The sequence below is a fragment of the Diadema antillarum genome, unplaced genomic scaffold, assembly GCF_040938485.1.
Source record: "Diadema antillarum isolate AM-2024a unplaced genomic scaffold, OU_Dant_1.0 seq00001177_RagTag, whole genome shotgun sequence".
NCBI lineage: Eukaryota > Metazoa > Echinodermata > Echinoidea > Diadematoida > Diadematidae > Diadema > Diadema antillarum.
The window spans coordinates 43,115-66,247 of NW_027271980.1; the positions used below are offsets into that span (position 1 = coordinate 43,115).

The 23,133-nt window shown below is 37.9% G+C and overlaps 2 protein-coding genes across 2 annotated transcripts; both read right to left on the reverse strand.

Annotated features, from left to right (window-relative positions):
- Window positions 1–761: 761 nt before the first annotated feature.
- LOC139744462 (uncharacterized) lies at window positions 762–6,947 on the reverse strand. The gene is made up of 5 exons (XM_071654896.1): window positions 6,818–6,947; window positions 5,526–5,686; window positions 3,380–3,500; window positions 1,622–1,757; window positions 762–902 (listed from the first exon to the last, which is right to left on the reverse strand). Exons 2-5 carry the CDS (start codon window positions 5,641–5,643, stop codon window positions 762–764), a joined length of 516 nt encoding a protein of 171 aa, XP_071510997.1. The 5' UTR covers window positions 5,644–5,686; window positions 6,818–6,947.
- A 3,769-nt stretch (window positions 6,948–10,716) lies between these two features.
- LOC139744463 (uncharacterized) lies at window positions 10,717–16,716 on the reverse strand. Its single transcript, XM_071654897.1, has 6 exons — window positions 16,650–16,716; window positions 16,480–16,546; window positions 15,710–15,774; window positions 14,921–14,984; window positions 13,990–14,539; window positions 10,717–10,845 (listed from the first exon to the last, which is right to left on the reverse strand). Exons 1-6 carry the CDS (start codon window positions 16,666–16,668, stop codon window positions 10,717–10,719), a joined length of 894 nt encoding a protein of 297 aa, XP_071510998.1. The 5' UTR covers window positions 16,669–16,716.
- Window positions 16,717–23,133: the final 6,417 nt, after the last annotated feature.

Below are 23,133 nucleotides of genomic sequence, written 5' to 3' on the forward strand. Positions count from 1 at the left end.
TACACATTCTTATCACAGTGAATTTAAAAAAACCAACATGTCTGTTAGTACAAATGACCTTTTTCTGCTCATGAGCAAATTGGAACTTCAAACTGGCTTATTGGCATATATAGCATCATAAAGAATGTGATTGACAAGAAAAGGCATGAAAATGGATAAACCCAGAGAAAAAACAAATCTGGTGGCTGACCTCATAGATTAGACTGGGCAAAATATAAAAAGAATTTAACGTCTTAAAAAATATACTGCATAGAGATAAATTTTCATATTAAAAAAAGTAGTAAACCCAGTGAACCTTGAATAGGAAATGCTAAATGCAAGCAATCTGGAAGGTGAAAATGACCATTTAGTCAGCTTATAAAATATAAACATAATAATGATACAAGAACTAAACTTACGACACAGTCTCAAAGTTATACCAATATTGTATACCATCAATCAAACCGAACGGCCCATGAAACACTCATGGGGATAGGAATATGAATAAGTTGAATATCAGATATTCATTTTTTTTTCACAGCAGACAACAATAAAAGAAGTTCTTTTAAACATGTTGCCTCTTTCCAATAGCACAGGTTAGATAAGAGGATAATACGATAGGCACACAACCATCAAAACAAACCAGATTCAGCATGTAAGATTAGAACAATTTCTGAGGCCTTCAAATTTGATGATGGTGGGCGGGAAGCAAACGAGAAGACAGACGAACAGAAACTGTGGTACAGAGATGATGTCTTGGGGGAAAACTCGGAGATGGAGGGTCACCTGTTGCCAAGGTCTTCCAGGGCATCGGCCAGGGAGTCGGGGTCCGCCTCTACCAAGTGCCGAAGCATGAGGGCGTGTTGCTCAGCCTCGGGAAGATTGCATTTGCCGCACCAGTGGCCCATGTGGAAACTGTGCGACTAGATGTAGAAAAACAAAAACAAGAGCAAATCATATAAAAACATGTTTTTTTTTTCTTAATCATGCTAGTAATGAATGAAAGAGCACATGTTTCATAGTTGAATAAAAAAAAAAAAATCTTTAATCTCAAACACTACTTTACTGCAGTAGCACGCAATTGTTGCAGGAGCAAATGAAGAGTTTGTTCGCAAAAACCGAAAAGTCCATATTTGCCAAATGGAGATATTTGCGATTAAAGGTCAAAAAAAATAAAGAGAATAATAACAAAATGTTTGCTTCTTTTGACCATAACTTCAAAAATGTACCTTTATATGTAATGACCAATATATCATTTACAAGGTATTATTTTGTACTTTATGACAGAGGCCGTACTTCAAAATCTTCAAAAATTGACTTATCGTTTTTTGCAAACAAACACTTCCAATGTTGTGTCATCGAAGAGCAAGAACATTACTACCATACAAACAGAGAAAAATAGGGGGAAGAAGGGGAAGTACTAGTAGAAGATGGAAAAAGGAAAAGCAGATGAAGAGGAGAAGGAAGGAGAAAGAAGAAGAAGGAGGAGGAGGAGGAATGGCAGAAAAGAATAAAAAGAAAAAGAAAAGGAAATGTAGTAATTCTTGTAAATTGCTAGGAAAGAAAAAGCAGCATTTCTCTAAGTCATCAAGAAATGAGAAATTGAAAAAAAAATACCGGAAGAGTAATTAAAGATGCCTACCATTGCGACATCTCTCCTCCATGTAGCATTGCATCTTCCGTCCCCTCTGCACACTGGACAAGGTCTGGTCATGCTGTATCCATCACACTCCTTACAGTCAGGGGAGGAGTTGCCATGGTACCAGTTGGCATGACAACTGAAACAAACAAGAGCAGCATATTTGAAAAATCACACAGACAACTGATCCAAACATTTCTGTTAGTCTTTGTGTCTATAGAGCAGACATTGTTTCCATGATTCCTAAGTAAACTTCACCTCAAGATTAGCAGATGGAGCATTGCATATATGGTGTAAAATCATGGATTAAACATCCATTCTTCCATCAGAAGTCACAACATCCTTCACATTAAAGGGTTAGGAACGTACTCCCCCTTCCCCCTTCCAGCGGTAAAGAGCTTTAGTCTTTCAAAGCTGTAAGAAGTTAGATTTGGTACATACTTAACACTGACTTATAGTAAGTATATGCCACATATCTAGGGAGTCTAATTTTTTGCAAATCAGGACTTCCTGACAATTTTACAATTGTGGAGTACACTACTGATGCTAGATGGAGAAATGAACACGTGTTACGTCGATCGCATTCATGTCTTGATCAAAGTTAACATTTTAATGTGTGGCTAAGTTCATGAGAGCATACCACTCACATAATTCATGGAAATAAAAAAAAAACCTGCAAGATATATATATATATATATATATATATATATATATATATATATATGTATGTATGTATATATATATGTCACCGACGGGACAATTAGGCGTCCACTCGGTATTTAAGTAAATACAAAAGAAATATAAATATCAAAGTGGGAGAGCAATTTTCTAAATCTGTTGTTCAAATAAGAAGACTGGGGGAGAAAGAACGACGCATTATTAGCAATTCTTTTAAATTGAATAATAAATTTATTTATTTATTTATTTTTAGATCTGAATAACAATTACAAAACAATATATTTTGGAATACAAGAATACAAAGAATGAAATTAAAATGTAAACCTAAAACAACGCAACACTGTGTTCAAGGTAGAGAGCTAAACCATCTCCATCGTGATCCAGGCTGTGCACGTTAAAACAGGAGACAGACAACAAAGTCCTGACAAACTCCGTGATGGCGAGAGTATGCCTCAGCCACCGATATTAACTGGTGTTAAATGTGGATAAATTATCCACAAAACAAGCGAGAGTGCGGGGTGTCCGGTAACGTTGGACTCGGAACAGCTCAGTGGATGAAAGCGTTCTTTTGTTATGATTTCTTCTATGACAACAACAAACAATTGCGCATGCGCATTAACAAAAATACACAGAAATAAGCAGTAGTAAAGGGGGCACACGTGTTGAAATATTTTGTATCATAACGTATATATATATATACATACATATATACAATTGTATATATATATATATATATATATGTGTGTGTGTGTGTGTGTGTGTGTGTGTGTGTGTGTGTGTGTGTGTGTGTGTGTGTGTGTGTGTGTTGTTAGTCTATGTTTTTGTTTTAGGTTGTTGGGTTTGTTTTGGGGTTGTTGTTGTGGGGTTTTTTTGTGAGGCATGAGAAAAAGCTTGTCATGCGTTTGAGCACGAGAATTAAGACCCCTGAGTTGAGAGGCTCATGCCTGATACATGTACTTGTGAGACATTGTAGGTCTGAATGACTCTGTGTCTCATACATGTACCACTACCCTCTGCTTGATTTCTCTTTGCAATGTCTCCAGCAAAGAGGGCACCAGACCATGGCTACTGTATATGGCTCACCTGGTACAGACTTGGTGCCATTGCAGGTAGTCTTGGCTCTGGACCAGGTTCGCCACTGACTGCTTTGTGAAGAGATCCCTTTGTCTGGCATACTCTGCCTCTGATATCCTCTCTGCAAATACTAAACACATCCCCAATACCCATGTTGAAGGCGGCAATCAGTATACCCTATGTCGCAGCAAAAAATAAAAAAATAAAAAAAATACAGCAGTACCCTCTGCAACGAACCTTTAAAAATAGTAAATCAATCCAAATGCAATTTCAGTGTATGAAAATATAACTCAATGCCCACATTTTACAGAAAACCCCATTTGATTTGCTTCAGTGGTCAAAGAGAAATGAGGAATTTTGTAGAGCATGTCAGGAATCTCTTCCTTCCAAGTTCTGTCTATTGTGTTCACACAAATGCAGTTCCAAGACTAATGACATGCTTTATAACAATCAACATTTCTCTGTGACTGCTCAACCAAATTGAATGGGGTTTTCTGCAAAATAGAGCTAAGATGTTATATTTCAAGACCCCGAAGTAGCATTTAGACAGTTTAATCATATTGGGTGTTATCCATGCAAAAATCCAATTGTAATTTTTTTGAGGACATACTGTACACAAAAATTCATATAGTCATAAAATAAAATTCATTCACCATCCTTAAATCTTACGTCGTCTTCAGCCCTGGTAGGCTTTTCTCTATTTTTCTCACAAGCATACTACAAACAGGAGATATTGTAGAAATTGTAGAAATTTCTATGAATTTTTAAACCACAAACAATAGAAGTCTCATTCAACTTATGAAATTTTATGAATATAAATATGAAAATAGGAAGTTATGAAACTCTACAACTTCACATGATTTCACAAACAATGACATAGATTGTCAAAACCCATATCATGTCATATGCACACTGAATAAAGAGATGGCATAATTTGCTCACAACTCCCTCACTTTTATTTCAATAAAAATATTATAGGTTTATATTCTGGCTTATGATTTAGTGAAAGAACTTCAACCTTCTCAAGCTTTAATGTCATCTTTGATAATTAAGTTAGTAAGGTAGGCCTACATTTGCACCATGATTTGAGTGCATGACATGAATTATAATTATTTCATTTCAGTTGATAAAAAATTAGACAATGTACTGAAGATGTGGAGGTCACTAGCCTAACTTGTGTATTAATCTGTGAAAAGGAAAAAAGCACCCTTTTCATATTTTTCTCACTATAAAAATCCTGAATTTGTTTAGCTTTTCGGGAAAGAAACACATTTATCTTTAAAGGGAAGGTAAACCCAAAGAGCAATGTGGATTGAGTGAAAGCAGCAACATTAGTAGAACACATCAGTGAAAGTTTGAGGAAAATCGGACAATCGATGCAAAAGTTATGAATTTTTAAAGTTTTGGTATTGGAACCGCTGGATGAGGAGACTACTAGAGGTTATGACGTATGAGAGGACAACAATACAAAGAAAATATAAAGGAAATTCAACAAAATTTCATTTTTCTAGCATTATGAAAGAGCACTTGACTAACTGCTTTCAGAAAGCAGGGGGAATAATTGTTACCCTTAATATATGTTAGTATCAAGTTGACGGACTTTGTAATTTTCATGAAAAATGGATTTTTGTAGAATTTTCTTTATATTTTTTTTGTATTGTTGTCCACTCATACGTCATAACTTCTAGTAGTCTCCTCATCCAGCTGTTCCAATACCAAAACTTTAAAAATTCATAACTTTTGCATCGATTGTCCGATTTTCTTCAAACTTTCACTGATGTGTTCTACTAATGTTGCTGCTTTCACTCAATCCACATTGCTTTTAGGGTTTATCTTCCCTTTAAAGATTTTCCACAAGATTTTGTAAAGTCCTTCATGATGAGCAGTCATTTATATGAAATTAATCTGCAATGCTATCAAAATACTGGTTATTTGTACATTACAGGAGACTGAAGGTAGATATCAGGCAGTTTCAATTTGACAATTTATAATCTATTTAGGGCAGGAAAGAGTTTTTGATATATGGAGTACTGATCACACCAGAATTCATTTCAATTCTGCTACACCACTTTGTACAACAGCAACTCCTGTCTTTAATACACACTAATAAAGATTACTATAAGCATCAGCAGATCAACTCTTGGCAAGAAGTTACCTCTATTCTGTCCTTGAACCATCTGATTGTAGAGCTCTTCTTCTGACTCTGCCCCACCAACCATGTCATCATGTATATCATCTTCCATGCGACTGTCTTCCTCCATAGCAAACTCCATCTTCAGAAACCTCTGCTTGCTATAAACTTGTACTCAATGAAATCTATAAAGAGACGTCATACGAGGATGAAAGAGAGATATTAATCTGAAGCCTCCCGAACACATTTCACTAAAACTTTCACAGAATTTCTTAAGCAGAGACTCCAACTCCCCCGCTTTTGACGGAGATATTTCCCACCAACTGAAAAGCCATTTTCGCAAAATCTCCCGTTCTCCTGATTGAGATTAAATTCCTCCGGCCTTGGCTCTGTGTCTCGCACTTGTACGGTTTTGTAGATGCCAGTCAATTCCATATGCACTCATTAATAGAATCTGCATCATATGTAATGAATTTTTATTAAGCCAAAATATTATTTGAATCAAGACAATGAATACTTAGTGGGGAACAGTGCCATCGTATGTTGAAACACAAGCCCAATAGCACGAGAGAGCATCCAGAACCATAGACAGAAAGATCCGTCTGTCCGGAGGACTCTTTTATATTTTTGCCATTAACGCTGTCCTCCGTGGAGGGGATCTGTGAAGCCAGACGCAGTCTCCGCGGAACATTCCCCGACGGACAGATACAGACCAATCTTTCGGTCAACCAGAACCCTACTAACCCAAGGGACTTTGTGCTTCGCACACATTATGTTGGAGTCTCCCATTTCCAAGGGTTCATGTGGGAGAATCTACTTCAAGTACTTGAGATATCAGAATTAAACTTACATAAGTTTGGGCTGCATGGGTGGGGTTGGAGTCTCTGCTTTTAGGGCCTATCTAAGTTAAATACTAACACTATACCCAGGGGCAGAGAGGCCAGAGTAAAACAGTGTTGATCTACATTCATTTCTTGTGACTTAACCACACTTAGTTTACTTTACATTAATAACCCCCCAAAAAGAAAAAAACATACACCGATTCCCAAAATCAAATCAATTTGAAAGAAGAGGACGATGTGAACCAGAACTTCTGGCAGAAGAAATAATACAAGAGATGTTTTGTACTGCCAGGACGAATGGAGGATCGAGGATCTACACCATACGTGTAGTGTATGTCACGTCGCATAGCGTCCATCGTCCACGCAGTGAACATTGGTGAATGACTGCTTACTTCCGGGATCACCAACTACTTTTGCGCGCTACTATTTTCGTATAAGAATAAAAAGATATATTTGGTGTTTGGGTCAACATACCTTACTCTTCAAGAGGGACAATGATGTAAAATTGAAGTGGATGGCGTTGTCTTGTTTCTTGGGCAGATTGACAGCAAAACTGGCAGCAAGGTACGCCTACTTTATTCAGGTTACTCGTAGCTCGTCGCAGTTTCATACCGTCTAGTTCCTGACCCCTGCTGACTGTACCGAAAGTCCGCCTCACTGACTGCACTTTCGTTCCCTGCCAACACATACACACTAGGACTCTGCAGACAGTGCGATGATGTGCCGATGACTCATCAAGGAGCCCATCACGGAAACCCTAGTCTATAAAGCAAGACACTTCAGAGATAAGTTACTTTTATTTCCACCAAAAATAGTTTAAAATTGCATATAAGCAACATGCATTGATATTTTTATTACTTTAAAATAATTTCGATAGAGACAAGTCAAATACTTTTGCGAAAAAGAAAGTATAAATTTCTAACATCCCATTATTTAAGACAGCTGTCTGTAAATAGAACTAATGTTACTGGCTTGTGGGCGTGGTCAGAACAAAAGTTTTGTTTACATCTCTGCCGCCCTCTTTCGAATAGGTTGTACTGGTATCTCTCGGTCACCAAGTGCCGAGCACGCGCCATTGGTTCGGCGTGGACAGTAACAAGTATTGTTCTTTCTTCCTAATATTGTTATAGCCTATCCAGTTTTAATCAACCTATTACAGATTTGAGCTGTTAAATGAAAAAAGTTTAAACATTACATGCATAAATTCTAATATTTCTTGACATGGTAAGGAGTGCATTACCATTGAAAATATCTATTTCTTCTCAATCAAGATGATGGCGTTACTTTAAAAAATGCATTTTATAATAGATTATTCAATCTTCACGAATGATTCTTTCATGCTAACGTAATAATGAGACCTGCAGTCATTCACACCTTTGTTATACTATCCCTTGGATATTGTTGTTACCACACCCCCCCCCCCCTCCCCCCTGTTTAGTGTAATGGGTACATAAGAATATCCGACCTTTGACGCGACCATGCCTAATTATTCTAGTTACCTAATAGTCGTCAACTTATCATCCACACTGTGGGACATAATATCAGTCATATGTTGTCCCCCACCTTTCTTTTTACTCAAAACTTGGCCAATTGCAATAGCTTTGTAATCGAATAGAACAGAACTTAGAATTCCATCATATGTTATTTCCAATGACAAGCCTTACTTAAAGGGGAAATCTATTCCAAATATAAGTTAGTCTGATGAGAAAGAGTAAATATCTTGAGTTCACTGGTAAAATTTTTGATCGAAATCGAGTGGAAAAATAAGGAAGTTATGACATTTTGAAGTTTTACTAAGTTTTCAGGAAACATGTTCTTGAACAGTCATTACATAATTATGAATATGCAAATGGAAAATTGAGCAATGTCATCCTCTTTGTATACATAACATTTTGAAATGTCCAGTTTTTCATTAAAACGCAATTGTGCTCGAGGCTCAAATCCTGGTATCTATTACTGATCACTATTCGGAAGTTATTCAACCAGGAATAATGTCATGTCTCAGATTTCAATGACAGAAACATTGAATTTTCATCATTTTTTAACACGATCAATGGAAAATTGTGAAGTTCTTATGACATGGTGAACTCATTTGCATATCCATATTATCCACTGTATAAGAAATTTTTGCAGAAATTAGAAAAAAATCAAAATGTCTTAACTTCAATATTTGTCATCCGATTACAGTCAAATTTTTACCGTTTAACTCGTGAGAATTTATTTTTTCTTATCCAGACTAACTTATATCCCAATATGCATGCAGTCCCACTGGTGGAATGAGGGTAAACAGCAATATTTATATGTAGACATTTCAGTGAAGTTTGAAGAAAATCGAGCAATTGGTTCAAAAGTTATGAATGTGAATGTATGAAAGGTTCGGTGCATGCCGCCATCACATGGATGGGAAGACAACATTTTGAAACGTCACGCATGGAAAACGATAATTATAGTAAAGATACCATGGAAAATTCAATATAATACTGTAGTACAGACTGTAGTCTGTATTTTTCACTTTTTTTTCTATATAATATGTTGAAAGAACGATTGACTTACATCTGTCAGAAAGCAGGGGAATTAACATTACCCTTGACATTATATCAGTAATAAGTCGACGGAATGTTTACTTTTCATACTACAAGTGAAATGTTGTGGATTATATTCTAGTCATATTCTGTATGTCGTTATACTGTACATGCGTAATGTCTCGAATTGTAGCAATCTTCTTATCAGCCAGCGATGGTGGCTCCTAAACTTTGAAAATATTAATAGCTTTGAGCAGTCCGATTTCCCTTAAACTTTGCTGATGAATATTGTATTCACTTTAATCCACCCATGTTATTTCGGCTTCATAACCCTTTAAGTATATAGATGAATGCCATGAACTTCATTGCACAATCGTATCCAATGTTTTATTTTCCAGCAGAGTGATTGTCAGGTGGCGAACAATGCGTTACGGTAACAATGAAGAATAAAAGGTTAAAGAGAAAAAACATAATTTAAATATTGATTTTTGCACCTTGTCACGATGTACCTTCGCATTTGCTTCGACAGGTGGCGCTTTCTTTTGTGTTCAAAGATCCTTATCTAAGGTCCATACTGTCCCGGCCTAGAATTTGGTAGAGAATCAATACTCTTAGCCTTTGTCTAGTAATAAAACGCATTGTGTTTCTCCCCGCCTAAATACACGTACAATTCACCAGGTGATAGAGTGCACTTGTTTAGGCACAGTGACAACAATTTCTTGATAATAATGTCGCTATCTACCCGTCAATCATGAAAAATGACAAAGGGGTGGGGATGGGGTCGGGGTGGGTTGCATTTCAATAAAAAAAAGTTGCTATGAAGGCAACTCTTGCTGGAATGGCAAGTGTCATGGTAACAACAAGAATCCATCTTCTTGATTGGATGTTGCTATGGGATGGTGATATTCTTAGATTTGCTATCTCAACATCTTATATGAAATGAGACACCTGGGCCCTGTTGCATAAAACCCTTACCGCTGGACTTACCGCTCCTTTCTAGCGGTAAGTCTTCAAATTAGCGGTAAATATTATAATCCTTGATGCTGATTGGCTGTGATGCCTAATTTTGACTGTAGTTACCATTGAAATTCAACGGTAAGTTTTATGCAACGGGCCCCCGGTGAGGTATAAGAGTTTGTTTGCAAAGACCGATAAGTCCATAGTTGTCAATTGGAGATAATTGCGAATAAAGGTCAAGAAAAATAAAGAGATTAATAAGAATTTTAGTGCTTCTTTCGACCATAACTTAAAAAATATATCTTTATATGTAGTGCCCAATATATCATTTAAAAGGTATTATTTTGTACTTTATGACAGAGATCGTACTTCAAAATCTTCAAAAATGGACTTATCGGTTTTTGCGAACAAACCCTTCATATAGTAAATGTAACATACAGAGGTAGGGTTTAGTTACTAGGCAGATAGAACTTAAGAATAGTAACACTGTACACATGAAGAGTTTTATTGGAAAATGGTCGATAAATTGAGCCATTTTTAAACATTTCAAAGTAAGTCCATCATCAGATAGAGCAAAACTAAACCATTCCAGTAATATCTCACTTGTAACATAACAAAGGAATATTCTAGAAGTTATCATAAAATATATCCCGTATTTTCTTATAATTTCTCTGTATCTAACAGCTTTAATCACAAAAATCTCTACTTAACGAAAATGGATTTAGCTCGTTTTGTGATAAAACTCTTCAAATAAAGGAGGAAATGCATTAAGACAATATTTATGTGTGCATTCTAAGTGCGTTGTGTGGTTTAAAAGAAAATTGAACTATATGGTTGAGCAATCTTTCTAGGGTACGATTACATACTGCTTGTGTGTGTGTGTGTGCATGTGTGTCATCTTTGCATCTTGTGTGTGTGCATGCATGTCTGGGATGCGTGTATATGAGTGGGGTGAAGGCAACTGGCAGCATGTAAGCTACATTTCAACCGCCCGCCTCCCCCCCCCCCCCCCCCCCCCCCGCCCTGTGTACATAGTGACATTTTTCTTTTGTCCCGTCATGTTTGTATATGAATTCATCCTACATATGGGTCATGAGGCACACAACACAGGCAACATTCACAAATATCCTGAATCTTAAGCTGCATTTCAAACCCCACTGTGCAGGAGAGGTAGTATTCACAAAGTAATCCATTGTTACAATTTATCTCCCTGTTGGTAGTGAATAATTTATCCTTCACAGCTCATGGAGCACAACGCAAAAAAGCATTCATGCACACCATTATAACAACCTGCTTTTACACCTGCACTCATGCACACACTCATCATGACACAAAACCAGAGATCTCCAGGGGTGTTTCAGAAAGAATTTGAGTCACAATCTTAAAAGTGCAGATCAACTTGATAAATTATTATGGTATGCTGTATGTGTCTTTAATGGTCATGTGACTCAGGGCTCCTCATATAAAATGAAAACTTCGGAGACTTTTTAAAGGTAGGGGATACCTTTTACAGACCTCCCAAAATGCTGCAAAACATTAAATATGAACCTCAGGGGACTTGCTTAGGCCACTGCTTAGAAATTTGGAAGTCAACAGTTATCTAAAATTTGAATAATGCACAAAACTCAACTACTCAGTAGTTCTGTGTGTCAGCCACACTTAAGCCTTTTTGTTGCATTCTTCTGTATTTGTGATCTATAAACACAAATCTAAAAGTACAAGAGCTGATGTAATAACATATAGAGTGTGTGGTAAGAATGTATTGAGTGTTGATGAACTTTCTTCACAAAATATACATGATGGACACACATGCAGTACATGGGTCTGCAAAGGTAGCCTAGTAATGTACTGGAATTTACGGTGAGCCCCGAAAACAATTCAATTCAAAATCTAACTGTCAAAAAAATGTACTAAATGTTACCTTCCACTTTCAATACTTTATGGGAGTTTCTAAAATGATATTCTCTTCAACATACCACTGTATTTATACAACTCTTCATTTAAGGCGTGCAAATGGGATTCCCTACCTTTAATGTAGCCATGATAAGTGACAAAGGAATTTCTCTGTAAATGTTGATACCGCTTTGAAGTGGATTCTGAAAACATTCAGTAAAACTAAACAAAGATATCAGTAGCATTCCATAATTCTATGTTGATCTCAACTTTCAAGACCGACTAAAATTCTTTGTTAAACAGCACCTTGAACATTCTCAAACAGGTGCTTTCATGCGAACCACTTCATACATATCATAGCTTTGAAAATAAAAAGACCATCAATATGAAAGAGAACGATCACTAAATATTGTTTGGTACATGCATAAATCCATTTTATTTGAATAAATTGCTGGGATTGAAAAATGATGGTGGGAGTGAAAAATAATACCATTATGCATTCGTCATGCAAATAAGATAATACTCATTCAAAGAAGAACATAAAATTCATTCATATGTACATGCATGAGTAATAAAGATACTGATTGCGCAGATAACCACCACCAAGTTGCATAGATCAGGGTTTATGTTAAGAATTTGAAAAATGATAATAAGAAAAATACAGATCCCATGAAAAACTTTTTATAATGTCACATATCAGATCATGGTACAGAAATTTCAGTCAGGTAATAATCAAAGGCTGATCATGTCAGATATTCAAGTTTTAGCCACAGTAGGTGAACGTCTATCAGGGCCGTTTTCCTTCAAATCATATGGGCTCTGTATTGTTATTTGCAGTACATATTCTTTCCATCCTTCAAAACACTACAGTGTACGCTGTATCATCACTCTACAGTGTACTAACATCCGTTTCATGAGACCGACAATCAATGCTAAAAACATTGACAATTTTAAAGAGATGGTATAGTTTTGGTTAAGATGGTGATTCAGCTTTTAACTTTTTGCCAGATAATTACATAACTGCTTATGAAATAAGAAAGAGCATACAAATCTAAGAGGAATTCGGTTTACTTGGTGAGATTCCCTTTTGAAATGACTGAGGCATCCAAAAATAAAGTAAAACAAAGTGATCCTAATAAAAGGTGGGTCCCATCTTTTATTAGGATTGCTTAGTTTTGGATATCTCAGCCATTACATAACCAATTTTCATCAAATAAACTTTGAATTCCTCTTAGGTTTCCTCTTAGAATTGTATGCTTTTTACTATTTCATAGGAGGCTCCTCACTATCTTACCAAAGAATTGGGATCCTGCCCTCTGCACTAAAACTATACCATCCCTTTAATAGTCTGCACACTTTGTGTTTTTACCAATGCAGCAGGATGTTTACCATGCATACAACACTGACCTGCAGTCTGTATTATGCAGAGTAAAACAAAGCAGATGGTATAAAGACTCATACGGATAGAAACTTGAACGGTAACAAAGTTGATTCATTTGCGCGATATGCCCATGATATATAAATACATGTACGTGATGACATAGAATATGCATCTAAGCGCTCTTTAGGATAATGCCCAAGCAAGTATGGTGTAATGAGAAACTCAGCATGGTCTGTCTTGTAAGAAATAGACAATTTTTCTTTTCCTTAGCGATAGGAACAATTTTTAATCTATAGCTACATCATGAACAACTACGATTTGTCCACGCCTAGATCACGAACTACTATGATATAGATTGCACCATTTTTATCCCCAGGGTAAATGATACATTAGGTATTAATAATGCCATTTGGAATTTGGACGGAACAAAAGTAATAGGTAGATGCCACTGCATGCGAAACACATTGCATGTATGACAGCAAGTGAACACAAATATGGAAACTCTCTCCACCTGGAATATGGGAGGAAACTTGCATAGATTTTAAAAAAAATGCATAAACTGTGATATGTGGTAGAGAAAGCAAAAACCGAGAGAATGATAACGCTTTATGGGAGCTTGCATAAATAAGTCAATCATTTGAAAATCATTTACATAGATAAAGAGTTATTGCATCAAAGTTTGGCATTTTTCATCATGACAATTTGATACACAGTAACATGGAAATTTAGATACAGTATTTATGATTTTTCTTCCCTTTTAGCAGAAACATTCCACATTTACTCTACAGCCATGGTGGTATCATGGTTCCAGTGCAGAAATAGCCATATCTGAGCACAGGGTGCTATACGAGCACACATAAATAGCAAATTGTCTTGTGTTTCTATGCCGTCACACCTTTCTTCGTGCGGACTTTCCTTGGTATAGGCATGCAGAGTTCTTCAATGCGCGGGGTCGGCCTACCGTGCGTGGCAGCGGTCGACACCTTGTAGGGGTCAAACTGCTCCGACTTGCCCCTACTCTTGGGGCGGGCAAGCTGTTGGAGGCGCAGCGTTGCTATGGCCTTCAGGGCCGAGTCCTCCGTCTTCCAGCGGATGGGCTTGGCGAAGCGGAAATGGTTGTGGAGGCTCTTCGGCTCTGCGAGTGCTTCTAGCCGCTCCGAGCAGCGGGCATTCTTGGCAGCGTCCGTGATCTCGTTGTCCCAGCGGTAGCAGTCAAACTCCCACGATTCCTTGATCTTGAGTGGCTGGTACGTCTTGGGCATTGCCAGCTGCTCGATGCGTGCAGAAGGTGCGGCGTTCTTGGCCGCATCGCTAACAGTCGTCATGATAGGACGATGGAGAGTGAAGTAGTTGGCCCAATTCTTAGGCTGAGCGAGGACTTCTACACGTGCACTGGCATCAGCTTTTTGAGCTGCTTTACTCACAGGCCACTTGGGGGACGGTCTGTAAAATGCAACATGGAGAAAATAAGAATACGTCATTAGGGCCACAGTTCATTAGACATAGGAAATGAGCATCCTCCAAAACAGTCTAAATCGAAATAAAAACAGAATAAATAAAGTGCAATGTATCTACCTTGCAAAATCTTGCTTAGTTCATTCTATAACGGATATGAATTTCATAACCTGCACAGCATGACTTAAGACAAGGCACATAAAATGGCCCTAGTGTATGATGTGGCCATATCAAACAAACGAACAAAATCTTATCACTGTGTATGAAGATCATAAGACAGTGAGTGCAAGAAGTGTGAGAACAAAATGACAAAAAAAGAGAGGAGAGTTTCAGTAGACTTTAAGCTCTACCCTTGTTTCAGTAGCTTACCTGTCACTGATATATCTACTGTAGGTTTTGTGCTTGCTAAGGCCATCGACCCACTGTGTTACACCTGCAAAGAAAAATGGAGAATCAGTATAAACTGACTTGTTGCTGAGATGCAAACAATGAACAAATTGTGAAGTGACGACATACATTGTGTCTAAAGCCAAATGGGTATAAAATATGAATGCATCGTGCATATATTTCCCAGCAAAATGACTAACTATTGGATTGTTAGAAATCATAAAAAAGGGTAGATGCATCATATCCAATTACCCATGGAATGGACACCTTGATTTTACATCTTCTGCAAATGAATGTCATTTATATTTTTATACTAAAAAACAAGTTTCATAATGAATGACTGCAAAGTTGAATTCATTAAGGCATCAAATATGATAAAAACTGAAGAGTCAAAAATAATTGTCGGCATGGTATGGTATGCATATCTTAAGATATTATTCAAATTGGGACTTGTAAGACAAGTTTGTGAGTGGAGAAATCTATGGTTAAGAATCTCAGTGATAGAAGGAGAAATTAATGTAGTTATCCCTTTTAAAGCTAAGTAAATGATTATTTGTCACAGGGGGTATATTTTTTGTGTCATTAATATTGCAAATATTAGCAGAGTCACAAATTTCAAGAAAATAAAACCACCATAAAATGTTTTGCATACAAATCAACAACACCAGTAATTTCACCCTCTTATTTGCTTGAGATTATCTATTTCATTTAAAATTTGATTATTTCAGTATCACAGTAAAGTAAAATATTAGTGGTGCATATGATACTTACCAAATTTTGTGGTGCCATCTGGGCCAGGCATAAGAGGTGGCTTGTCGACCCAGTAAACCGATCGCCTGGAGGGAAACATGGTAGTTGGAATATATGTTAAAGAAATATTGTAAAAATAGTATTAGATGTCTAAGGTAAATATCAATACAGCACAGTGATGATGTAAACAAAAACAAACAATATTTTTGGTATATGTAAATGTAGATGTCCACACAAGATGATAAAGAAAAACAAATATGTTTATGAAATTAATTGAAACAAATTTGACCTCATTTGCTCACAAACACTCAGTGACGATGACAACACTCTTTGGGTACAAACAAAATATTTGTGGACATCAAAAGCAAGTTTGAATTGAATACTGTCACTTACTGTTCAAAGTTACAAGTGTATACTTCTAGTCCTACTGCATGATCGATTCTAGCTTCTGAAGTTCTACATGTATTATAAAACTAAAAAATCAAACAATGCAGCGTGGCACACTAGTTTCAGCACTGCACAAAGTACGAAAATACTCTTTCCAGAGGTCAGTACTTCACCCGGAAGAAGAAGAAGAAGAAGAACTAAAGCGAATAGGTAATGACTATACGACAATGTGATAGGATTAGGAAACCAATAGAAGCTGAAGACAGTGACGTCCCATGGCGCTCTGCTATCAGTCGACGGATGTGCAAAGATTCATCTTGAAAGGGCCCGGACCGAGGGAGAGTTACTATGCAAACTAGGGCAATATACTAGTCACTATGTCTACGCCTACGGTCGCGCCTTACCTGTCCTCCCGGTATCCAGGCGGCAGCTGCTTGGGGTGGGCTAGCACGTCGATGCGCCTCGCGGAACCTGAAGACAAGACAAAAAGAACGTCAGTGTAAAAGAGTGAAATCTTTGCTTTAAAGTGTTCAGAATATTTTAAAATTGCGGACAGAGAATGATAAGAACTTACTTGTTTCAACCGTTGCCATATTTTGTAAAAAATAACTTGACGGCACTACTAAATCTACGATGGTTTCTTCAAGTGTATTCTCGCTACTTGATGCTGGCTCTCTACCAAGGCGTTTCTTCTACTGGCATCGACAGCATGTGTGTATTATGTCGCGCGTGTGATCCACGTTGCCAAGGTACGGCAATGAATGGTTGCTACGGGAGCCTTGTGCAGGTTTACTTCCGCGTTACGTCTAATGAATATGCATGACCAGAGCAGCTGTTTATACAGTTAGTCTGAAATCTAAGCCTGACTGTGTTTGTGACAACGACGAATTTACAAGGTTTGTAAAATCAAAAGTTGGAAAAAAATTATATCCGACATTGAAGAGTCTTTCGGCAGGATATTGTTGCAACTGCTTTCCAGTGTTTGTATTGACAAGATATGATAAAGAGATGTTATAGTATTGATGGAGATGAGAAATGGGCTTTTGACTTTTTGCGAGATACCAAGAAACCTCTTGGTAGAGCATAATATTATTCTAAGAGGATTTTGAAGTTTCTTTGATGAAACTTGGTTTTGAAATGGCTGAGAAATCTAAAAACAAAGTGAAACAAAGCAATCTTAATAAAAGTGGGTCCTCACTTTTATTAAGATATCTCTGTTTTGAGTATCTCGGTCATTTCTAAACCAATTTTCATCAAATAAACATTAAAGTCCTCTTGGAATTACATGCTCTGTCATATTCTATAAGAGGTTTCTCATTATCCATAAACCAATTCAAGTCGTCCCTAGAAAGACACTGGAGAAACAACCCAATCAAATATGAGCCCTACCTGAGACGGGACAGAACTGTAACGAGGGACAAATAAGCTTTGCTTCCAGTCTCTACACCCAAGTAATCCCAAGTAAGTAATCTAACCCAAAAATATTAGAAACCTGATGTTACAAATGTGTAGGTTTCAACCCAACGTCTATGCGATCCCTGTAAGTAAATGCACAAACATTCACACAAAAAAAAATGCAAAACAGGGCCCTCTCATTCAGTGGGGCCTATACAAAAACGACTACCATAATAAAATAAGACACTCGTCTAATAAAATGAACTGATGATTATCTGAGATTTAGGCATATAGTCTCCGGGCTAATCATCGATTAAACCCTGCTTATCCAGTTACAGGTGTAAAGAGGAACTAGACATATTTTCTTTCTTTCTTTCTACTTCATTTTTTAATGAAGGGGGTTGACAGAGACTCTAAGAATGTAGTGGTTTTTCTTGTGGCTTCCATACCCTGACTTTGGGGGATTTTCTTTATAAGAGCCAAAAGCCCCTCAAAATGTAGTTCAATGCATGTGTGTTAGTGGGGCAGTTTGGCAGCTTCAGCATTGATCTGAGAGTGGGCACCTACCCTATGTTGCAAAAAAAAAAGAAAAAAAGACAAAGAGAGATAAAAAACAAATAAAACAATTAAACAAAGGTCTCTGAATAAGAACTTTTGATAGGATCATATCTGACTTGTTCAAAAAGAAAAGAAAAGGCTTGATTTTCTGACTTACTTTTTAAATGCAACAGGGTCCAGTCTACAGTCTGTGGCTTCAACTTCATTACGGTTTAGAAGACTGAGACTATTCATTTTCGATTTCGTAATGCAAGTCGTTGTTTTCAAAATATAAGGTACCCATTACACCACCAATCATATTTATATACTTTTACGATGATATGAATGTGCATTTCTATTCCTAAAATGACTTTTTTCTCAGAAAAAGGATAATCACTGGTTACTGATAATCATTCTTGCCTGAATATACCGATGAAATATGCATTTCATTATACTACGGTAAGGTGGCGCCTGAAATAAAGCTAGTTACAGATTTGACCAATCACAAACGTGTTTTCCCCACGGCCTGTCAATTCAAAATACTCAGTAGGTTCTACAGACAAAATTTGCATTGCGCATATTATGCAGTGACACGAGTGATACTTTGCCCGAGTGCCTGAACCTTCGCAAGCAAGGAAGTCTACAATTTGTAAATGGTTTACGGGAAAACAAATATATTATAGGCACATAGTTTCTCAATTTATTCTTCAACATCTGATCAACTTGGTAAGAAAGAATACTACTTCATTGCAGTTATATGGTGTCAAAAGTGACATGTATCGAGCATTGCGCATGCATACCGAGTAGATGCATAACGGTCCCACCTATTGCAATTTGTGTAATGCTCCTAAATGATCGCTGTCACACAGTCAGTAGCTCGACAGCAGCCCTGCCCTACCCTGTCACGTCGCTGTATACACGTCACAAGTGACTGTAGTACTAACGTTAGTAGGAGGTAGTCGCATGTGGCTGTACCGTGATATGCTATCGAGAGTTTGGGAGAAGGAGTCTGAAAAATTAGAAAACGAAATAGATATATTATTACAATGTATTAACAAAATGAGCATGATGGATGTGAAGGGATTTCGTAGTAGGATGTTAATAGAACGTAGAAAATGTATCCTTCTACTCACCATTCGTTGATTTTATAACACAATATCTCCCGTGCTGCCGAGCTGCGCCTGGAGTCGATGCTGTTGCAGGAAATGGTCCTCCAATTGAGAGTTCAGTTATTGCACTTTCCCGTTTGGTATATACACAAAAACATAACGCGACACACAGTATAATTTCAGTAAATAAGGCGAAGTAGCACAATGTAGAATGCTCCAGAAGACGGCGAAGTTAGAGAGGAAAAATAGAGATAGACAGATTGAGAGAGAGAGAGAAGTTCGCGAGTCCGATGTTTGATGATGAAGTTTGGCGAGTTGACAACTTGGCGTTTTCGTGCTTTCACGTCGAAAGCTGGTCAAGAAGTGGTGTGTGCGTGAAAAGTTGATTTTTGTGAATGGAGAGTTGTAACACGCGTGCGAAACTTCTTCGAGAAGTGGAGCGAAGAAAGAAGGAGATTGGTTAGAAATGATGTCCATCTCGCGTTGTCATGGTGACCGTAGGAGTGACCGGAGGTGAAGTTACGCTGTTCGCGAGGAATGTGACAGATGATAATATATGAATGCTCGCGATACAGAGGGCCAGAGCGGTCGTAAAAATGTGCTTGTATTACGCCGTAGAGTGACCACTAGCGGATATGGTCAGCGAGTGGACGAAAACAATTCTTAGTAGTGCGAGAAAATGAAAGTGTGACTCATTGTGCTGCTACAGATGCACCGGATGAGGGCGGTGAGCAGGTGAGTTTGGCTCGGTGAGCAGGTGAGTTTGGCTCGGTACTCGGCTCGGTGTGCATGTGCGTGAGGCCTCCGACCCAACAAGGCCTATGTAATTTCTAACTTAGATCTGAAACATGTTAACTTTACCTTTTAACTGTTAAGTGTTAGCAGAATAAAGAAAGAAAGAAAGAAGAACAAAGAAGAAGAAGTCTAATTGGGAGTCTGTTTTCAGTAATCTTTAATTGATAGTGTCACCAGTGTTTGACTGTGACTGTGTAATGTTGCATGTTTTACAGCACTTGAACAAATATCTTAAAATGAAGCCATTCATTTTAATTCATGCGTTCTCAGGCGGAAGGCACAGTGGAGGGAGCTGGAGGGAGTATAGTGAGGAGGTGCCCGCACCTCGTCAAGGGCCCGAATATCATTACCCCACTTAAGATTGTTTTAAGCGGACTAAACAAACATTTATGCCCGGGACTGTGTTCAGTACGCTTGAAACTTGGCAGGATTACCACAACCAAGCAAATTGTGATGAAATCATGAAAACCGAACAGTTTTCGCGAAAATCTGAAATTTTAATCGGAATATGTGTTATAAGTATCACCACTGTCCCCGCACGCATCTTTTACGTGTATGTCTATGGGAGCATCACGGTCACCCGCACACGTCTTTTACGTGCTTTGTCTATGGGAACGCGGGTGACGAGGTGTGGGCCCCTTCCTTTAATACCACGCAACTTTTTCGCATCGCTCGCGTTTAACGATGATAGCTGCAAATTTTCGATATCGATCAGTGAACTTGTGATTCCATTGGAATTTTCAGCATTTTTCCTGTAAGTGAGTTGAATTTCAATGGCGAAATGTGATTCAAATCTGCGCAAACATTAACTATGACGAGATGCGGGTCACCCAAGTATACACTGTATACACAACCAGTGCTAACCAGGCTGTATTTTGTCATTTTTGTGTGATTGAATGATAATGAAAGCCGGTGACAATTCTACAGTATAGAGATATACATTCCAAATTCATTGAGCAATATTTATCCATATCATCATTCCTAGATGATCATTGGTTAATGTAATCGGCTAATGATAATTCAGTGACATGAACGGTATCTGTGGCAAATCCAGAGGCGGGCGCATCCAGCATGTGTGCCCTGTTTATTTTGTGTTAAAACAAAAGAAATAAAGAGAAAATATGGGGGCGCATGCCCCCCCCCCCCTTTCATTTTGTAGATGCGTCTCCCCTTCATGTAATTCCTGGATCCGCCCCTGGGTATGGCCTGATTAGCTAATAACAATAATAATGATAATAGTAATGTCTTATTAGTCCAGGGTAGCCTCATGTCTTGAGCTCTTCAGTGTTGCCACTACTCTACCAGAGGGCCTTGTCATTATGCCATTATTATTACCTGGCTAGCATTGCAGGGTACAATGTACCCATTTTTACACTGTGGTCGAGAGAAACATGGTGGGTAAAAACATACTGTATATAGTCCAAGGAAGTGAGCTTTGGGCAGGAATCAAACTCGGGTCCTTCAATTGGAAGTCGGAATAGGGAGTCTTAAATCCACTATGCCACAATGCCCCCATTAATCAAGTGAGGATATCAGTGGTACAGTAGGGCCTACTTACAACGAGTATTTGGTAAATCTAGGCTCTCTTGACATCTTTTATATCACCAATTTTCAAAAACTTGATTATTTCCAAGGTCTAGGACTATAGCGCTCTAGGTCATTCTGCAGAGTGCAGTAGATAGTTGCTCTAAGTAATGATGCAATCAATGATGTACTATATACGCTATAATTTTCGCGTACATAAATTTTTGCGAATTGCCGCTGTCACACACTTTCACGAGTGGTTAAATTCGCGATTGGGGGACCAGAGAAAATATGAAGTGACAAAGAAAGTGTGAATTTTCAACTTACTAGCAAATAAGAATGATACTTCTAGTTCTAGTTATACACTGCATGAAAAAAACTTACCAAACTCTGCGAACTAGTAAGTTAGAATTCAACATTTTTGAAGTGGTTAAGTCCATCACGCTAGATTTCTGACGAGTGGTCCCCTTGCGATAATGGATTGGCTCTCCACAGTATTCATAAGTAGACGTGGACGACGATGTGCGTAAACAAGCTTAGCCAGTATGGTCTGTACGGTAAGCCGTGACATGGTATACTAGAAGTACTGAAATGTTCGTATCATCAAGGCAAGGGATTCATTTTGGAAGGTAATATTTTCGCGTGTTGTTAATTTCGCGAATAGCTCCCGACTCGCGAAATTCGTGAAAATAAAACCCCCGCGAAATATATAGCGTATACAAAATCAACTTCTGCTTAGAAATAGAATGCTAAGAACGTTGTTCTACTAAAAAGGTTCTACATTATTGTGTCATTGTAGATATATATATCTGATCATTTTGTAACATTGATAACAATGCTGGTTTTACTCAATTGCATGCAGGGACCTATTCATCTGATGTCATTCCCCATTCCATGTCCTCTGAATCTTAACACTCACAGACACACAAAAATGGACAGAGCAGACTATTTCAAAAAGAAAGGCTCCACAGTCGACACAAAGTTTGCGCGACTTCACCGCCGCTCCATTGACCAGAGGGCCATCCGAAACAAGTCTTTCATGAACCACCGAAAGATGGACGACATCATTTTCTCACCGGAGAAGGAGAACCCAGCTAAGATATTGATGCCACCTCCCACCAGTCTTCCTCAAAAGGCAAAGAAAGGTTTGTGTTTTGTGTTTTAATTCCACAAAAGTTGATTTTTCATGAAAATCACACTTTCCATCAACTTGCTGCTGACATACATGTATGTTAAGGGTAGCAATTATTCCCCCTGCTTTCTGAAAGCAGTTAGTCAAGTGCACTTTCATTATGCTAGAAAAGTGAATTTTTGTGGAATTCCCTTTATATTTTCTTTACAGTATTGTCCACCCATGATGCCATAATCTCTAGTAGTCTCCTCATCCAGCAGTTCTGACACCAAAATTTTAAGAATTGATAACTTTTGCATCAATTGTCAGATTTTCTCAAACTTTAAAGGGGAAGGCTAGTAACTGATCAGTGGGAATCAGTGGAAATGCTGGGAGATGATTGTTCCAATCCTTATGGGATTCATTCAAGAGTTCATTGTATATCTATTGTTGTGTGAAAATGATTTGCTTCAGAATGGTCTCATATTCAAGTAATGTGCAGTTTAATGCTTCCAGGTTAGCGTCCCTGGTCAGTGACGGAGCATTAATCTGCACATTACTTGAATATGAGACCGTTCTGAAGCAAA

Bases quoted from the DNA above. Each gene is read 5' to 3' on its own strand.
- LOC139744462 (XM_071654896.1), bottom strand. From the start codon at position 5,643: ATGGAGTTTGCTATGGAGGAAGACAGTCGCATGGAAGATGATATACAT. The intron at 1,758-3,379 runs GTGAGCCATATA...TGTTTGTTTCAG, and splicing joins TGGCACCAAGTCTGTACCAG to TTGTCATGCCAACTGGTACC. The intron at 903-1,621 runs GTAGGCATCTTT...TTCTACATCTAG, and splicing joins GGAGGAGAGATGTCGCAATG to TCGCACAGTTTCCACATGGG.
- LOC139744463 (XM_071654897.1), bottom strand. The intron at 14,540-14,920 runs GTAAGCTACTGA...TGCATTTTACAG, and splicing joins AGTAGATATATCAGTGACAG to ACCGTCCCCCAAGTGGCCTG. The intron at 10,846-13,989 runs GTGACGGCATAG...CTATGTACACAG, and splicing joins AAGTCCGCACGAAGAAAGGT to GGCGGGGGGGGGGGGGGGGG.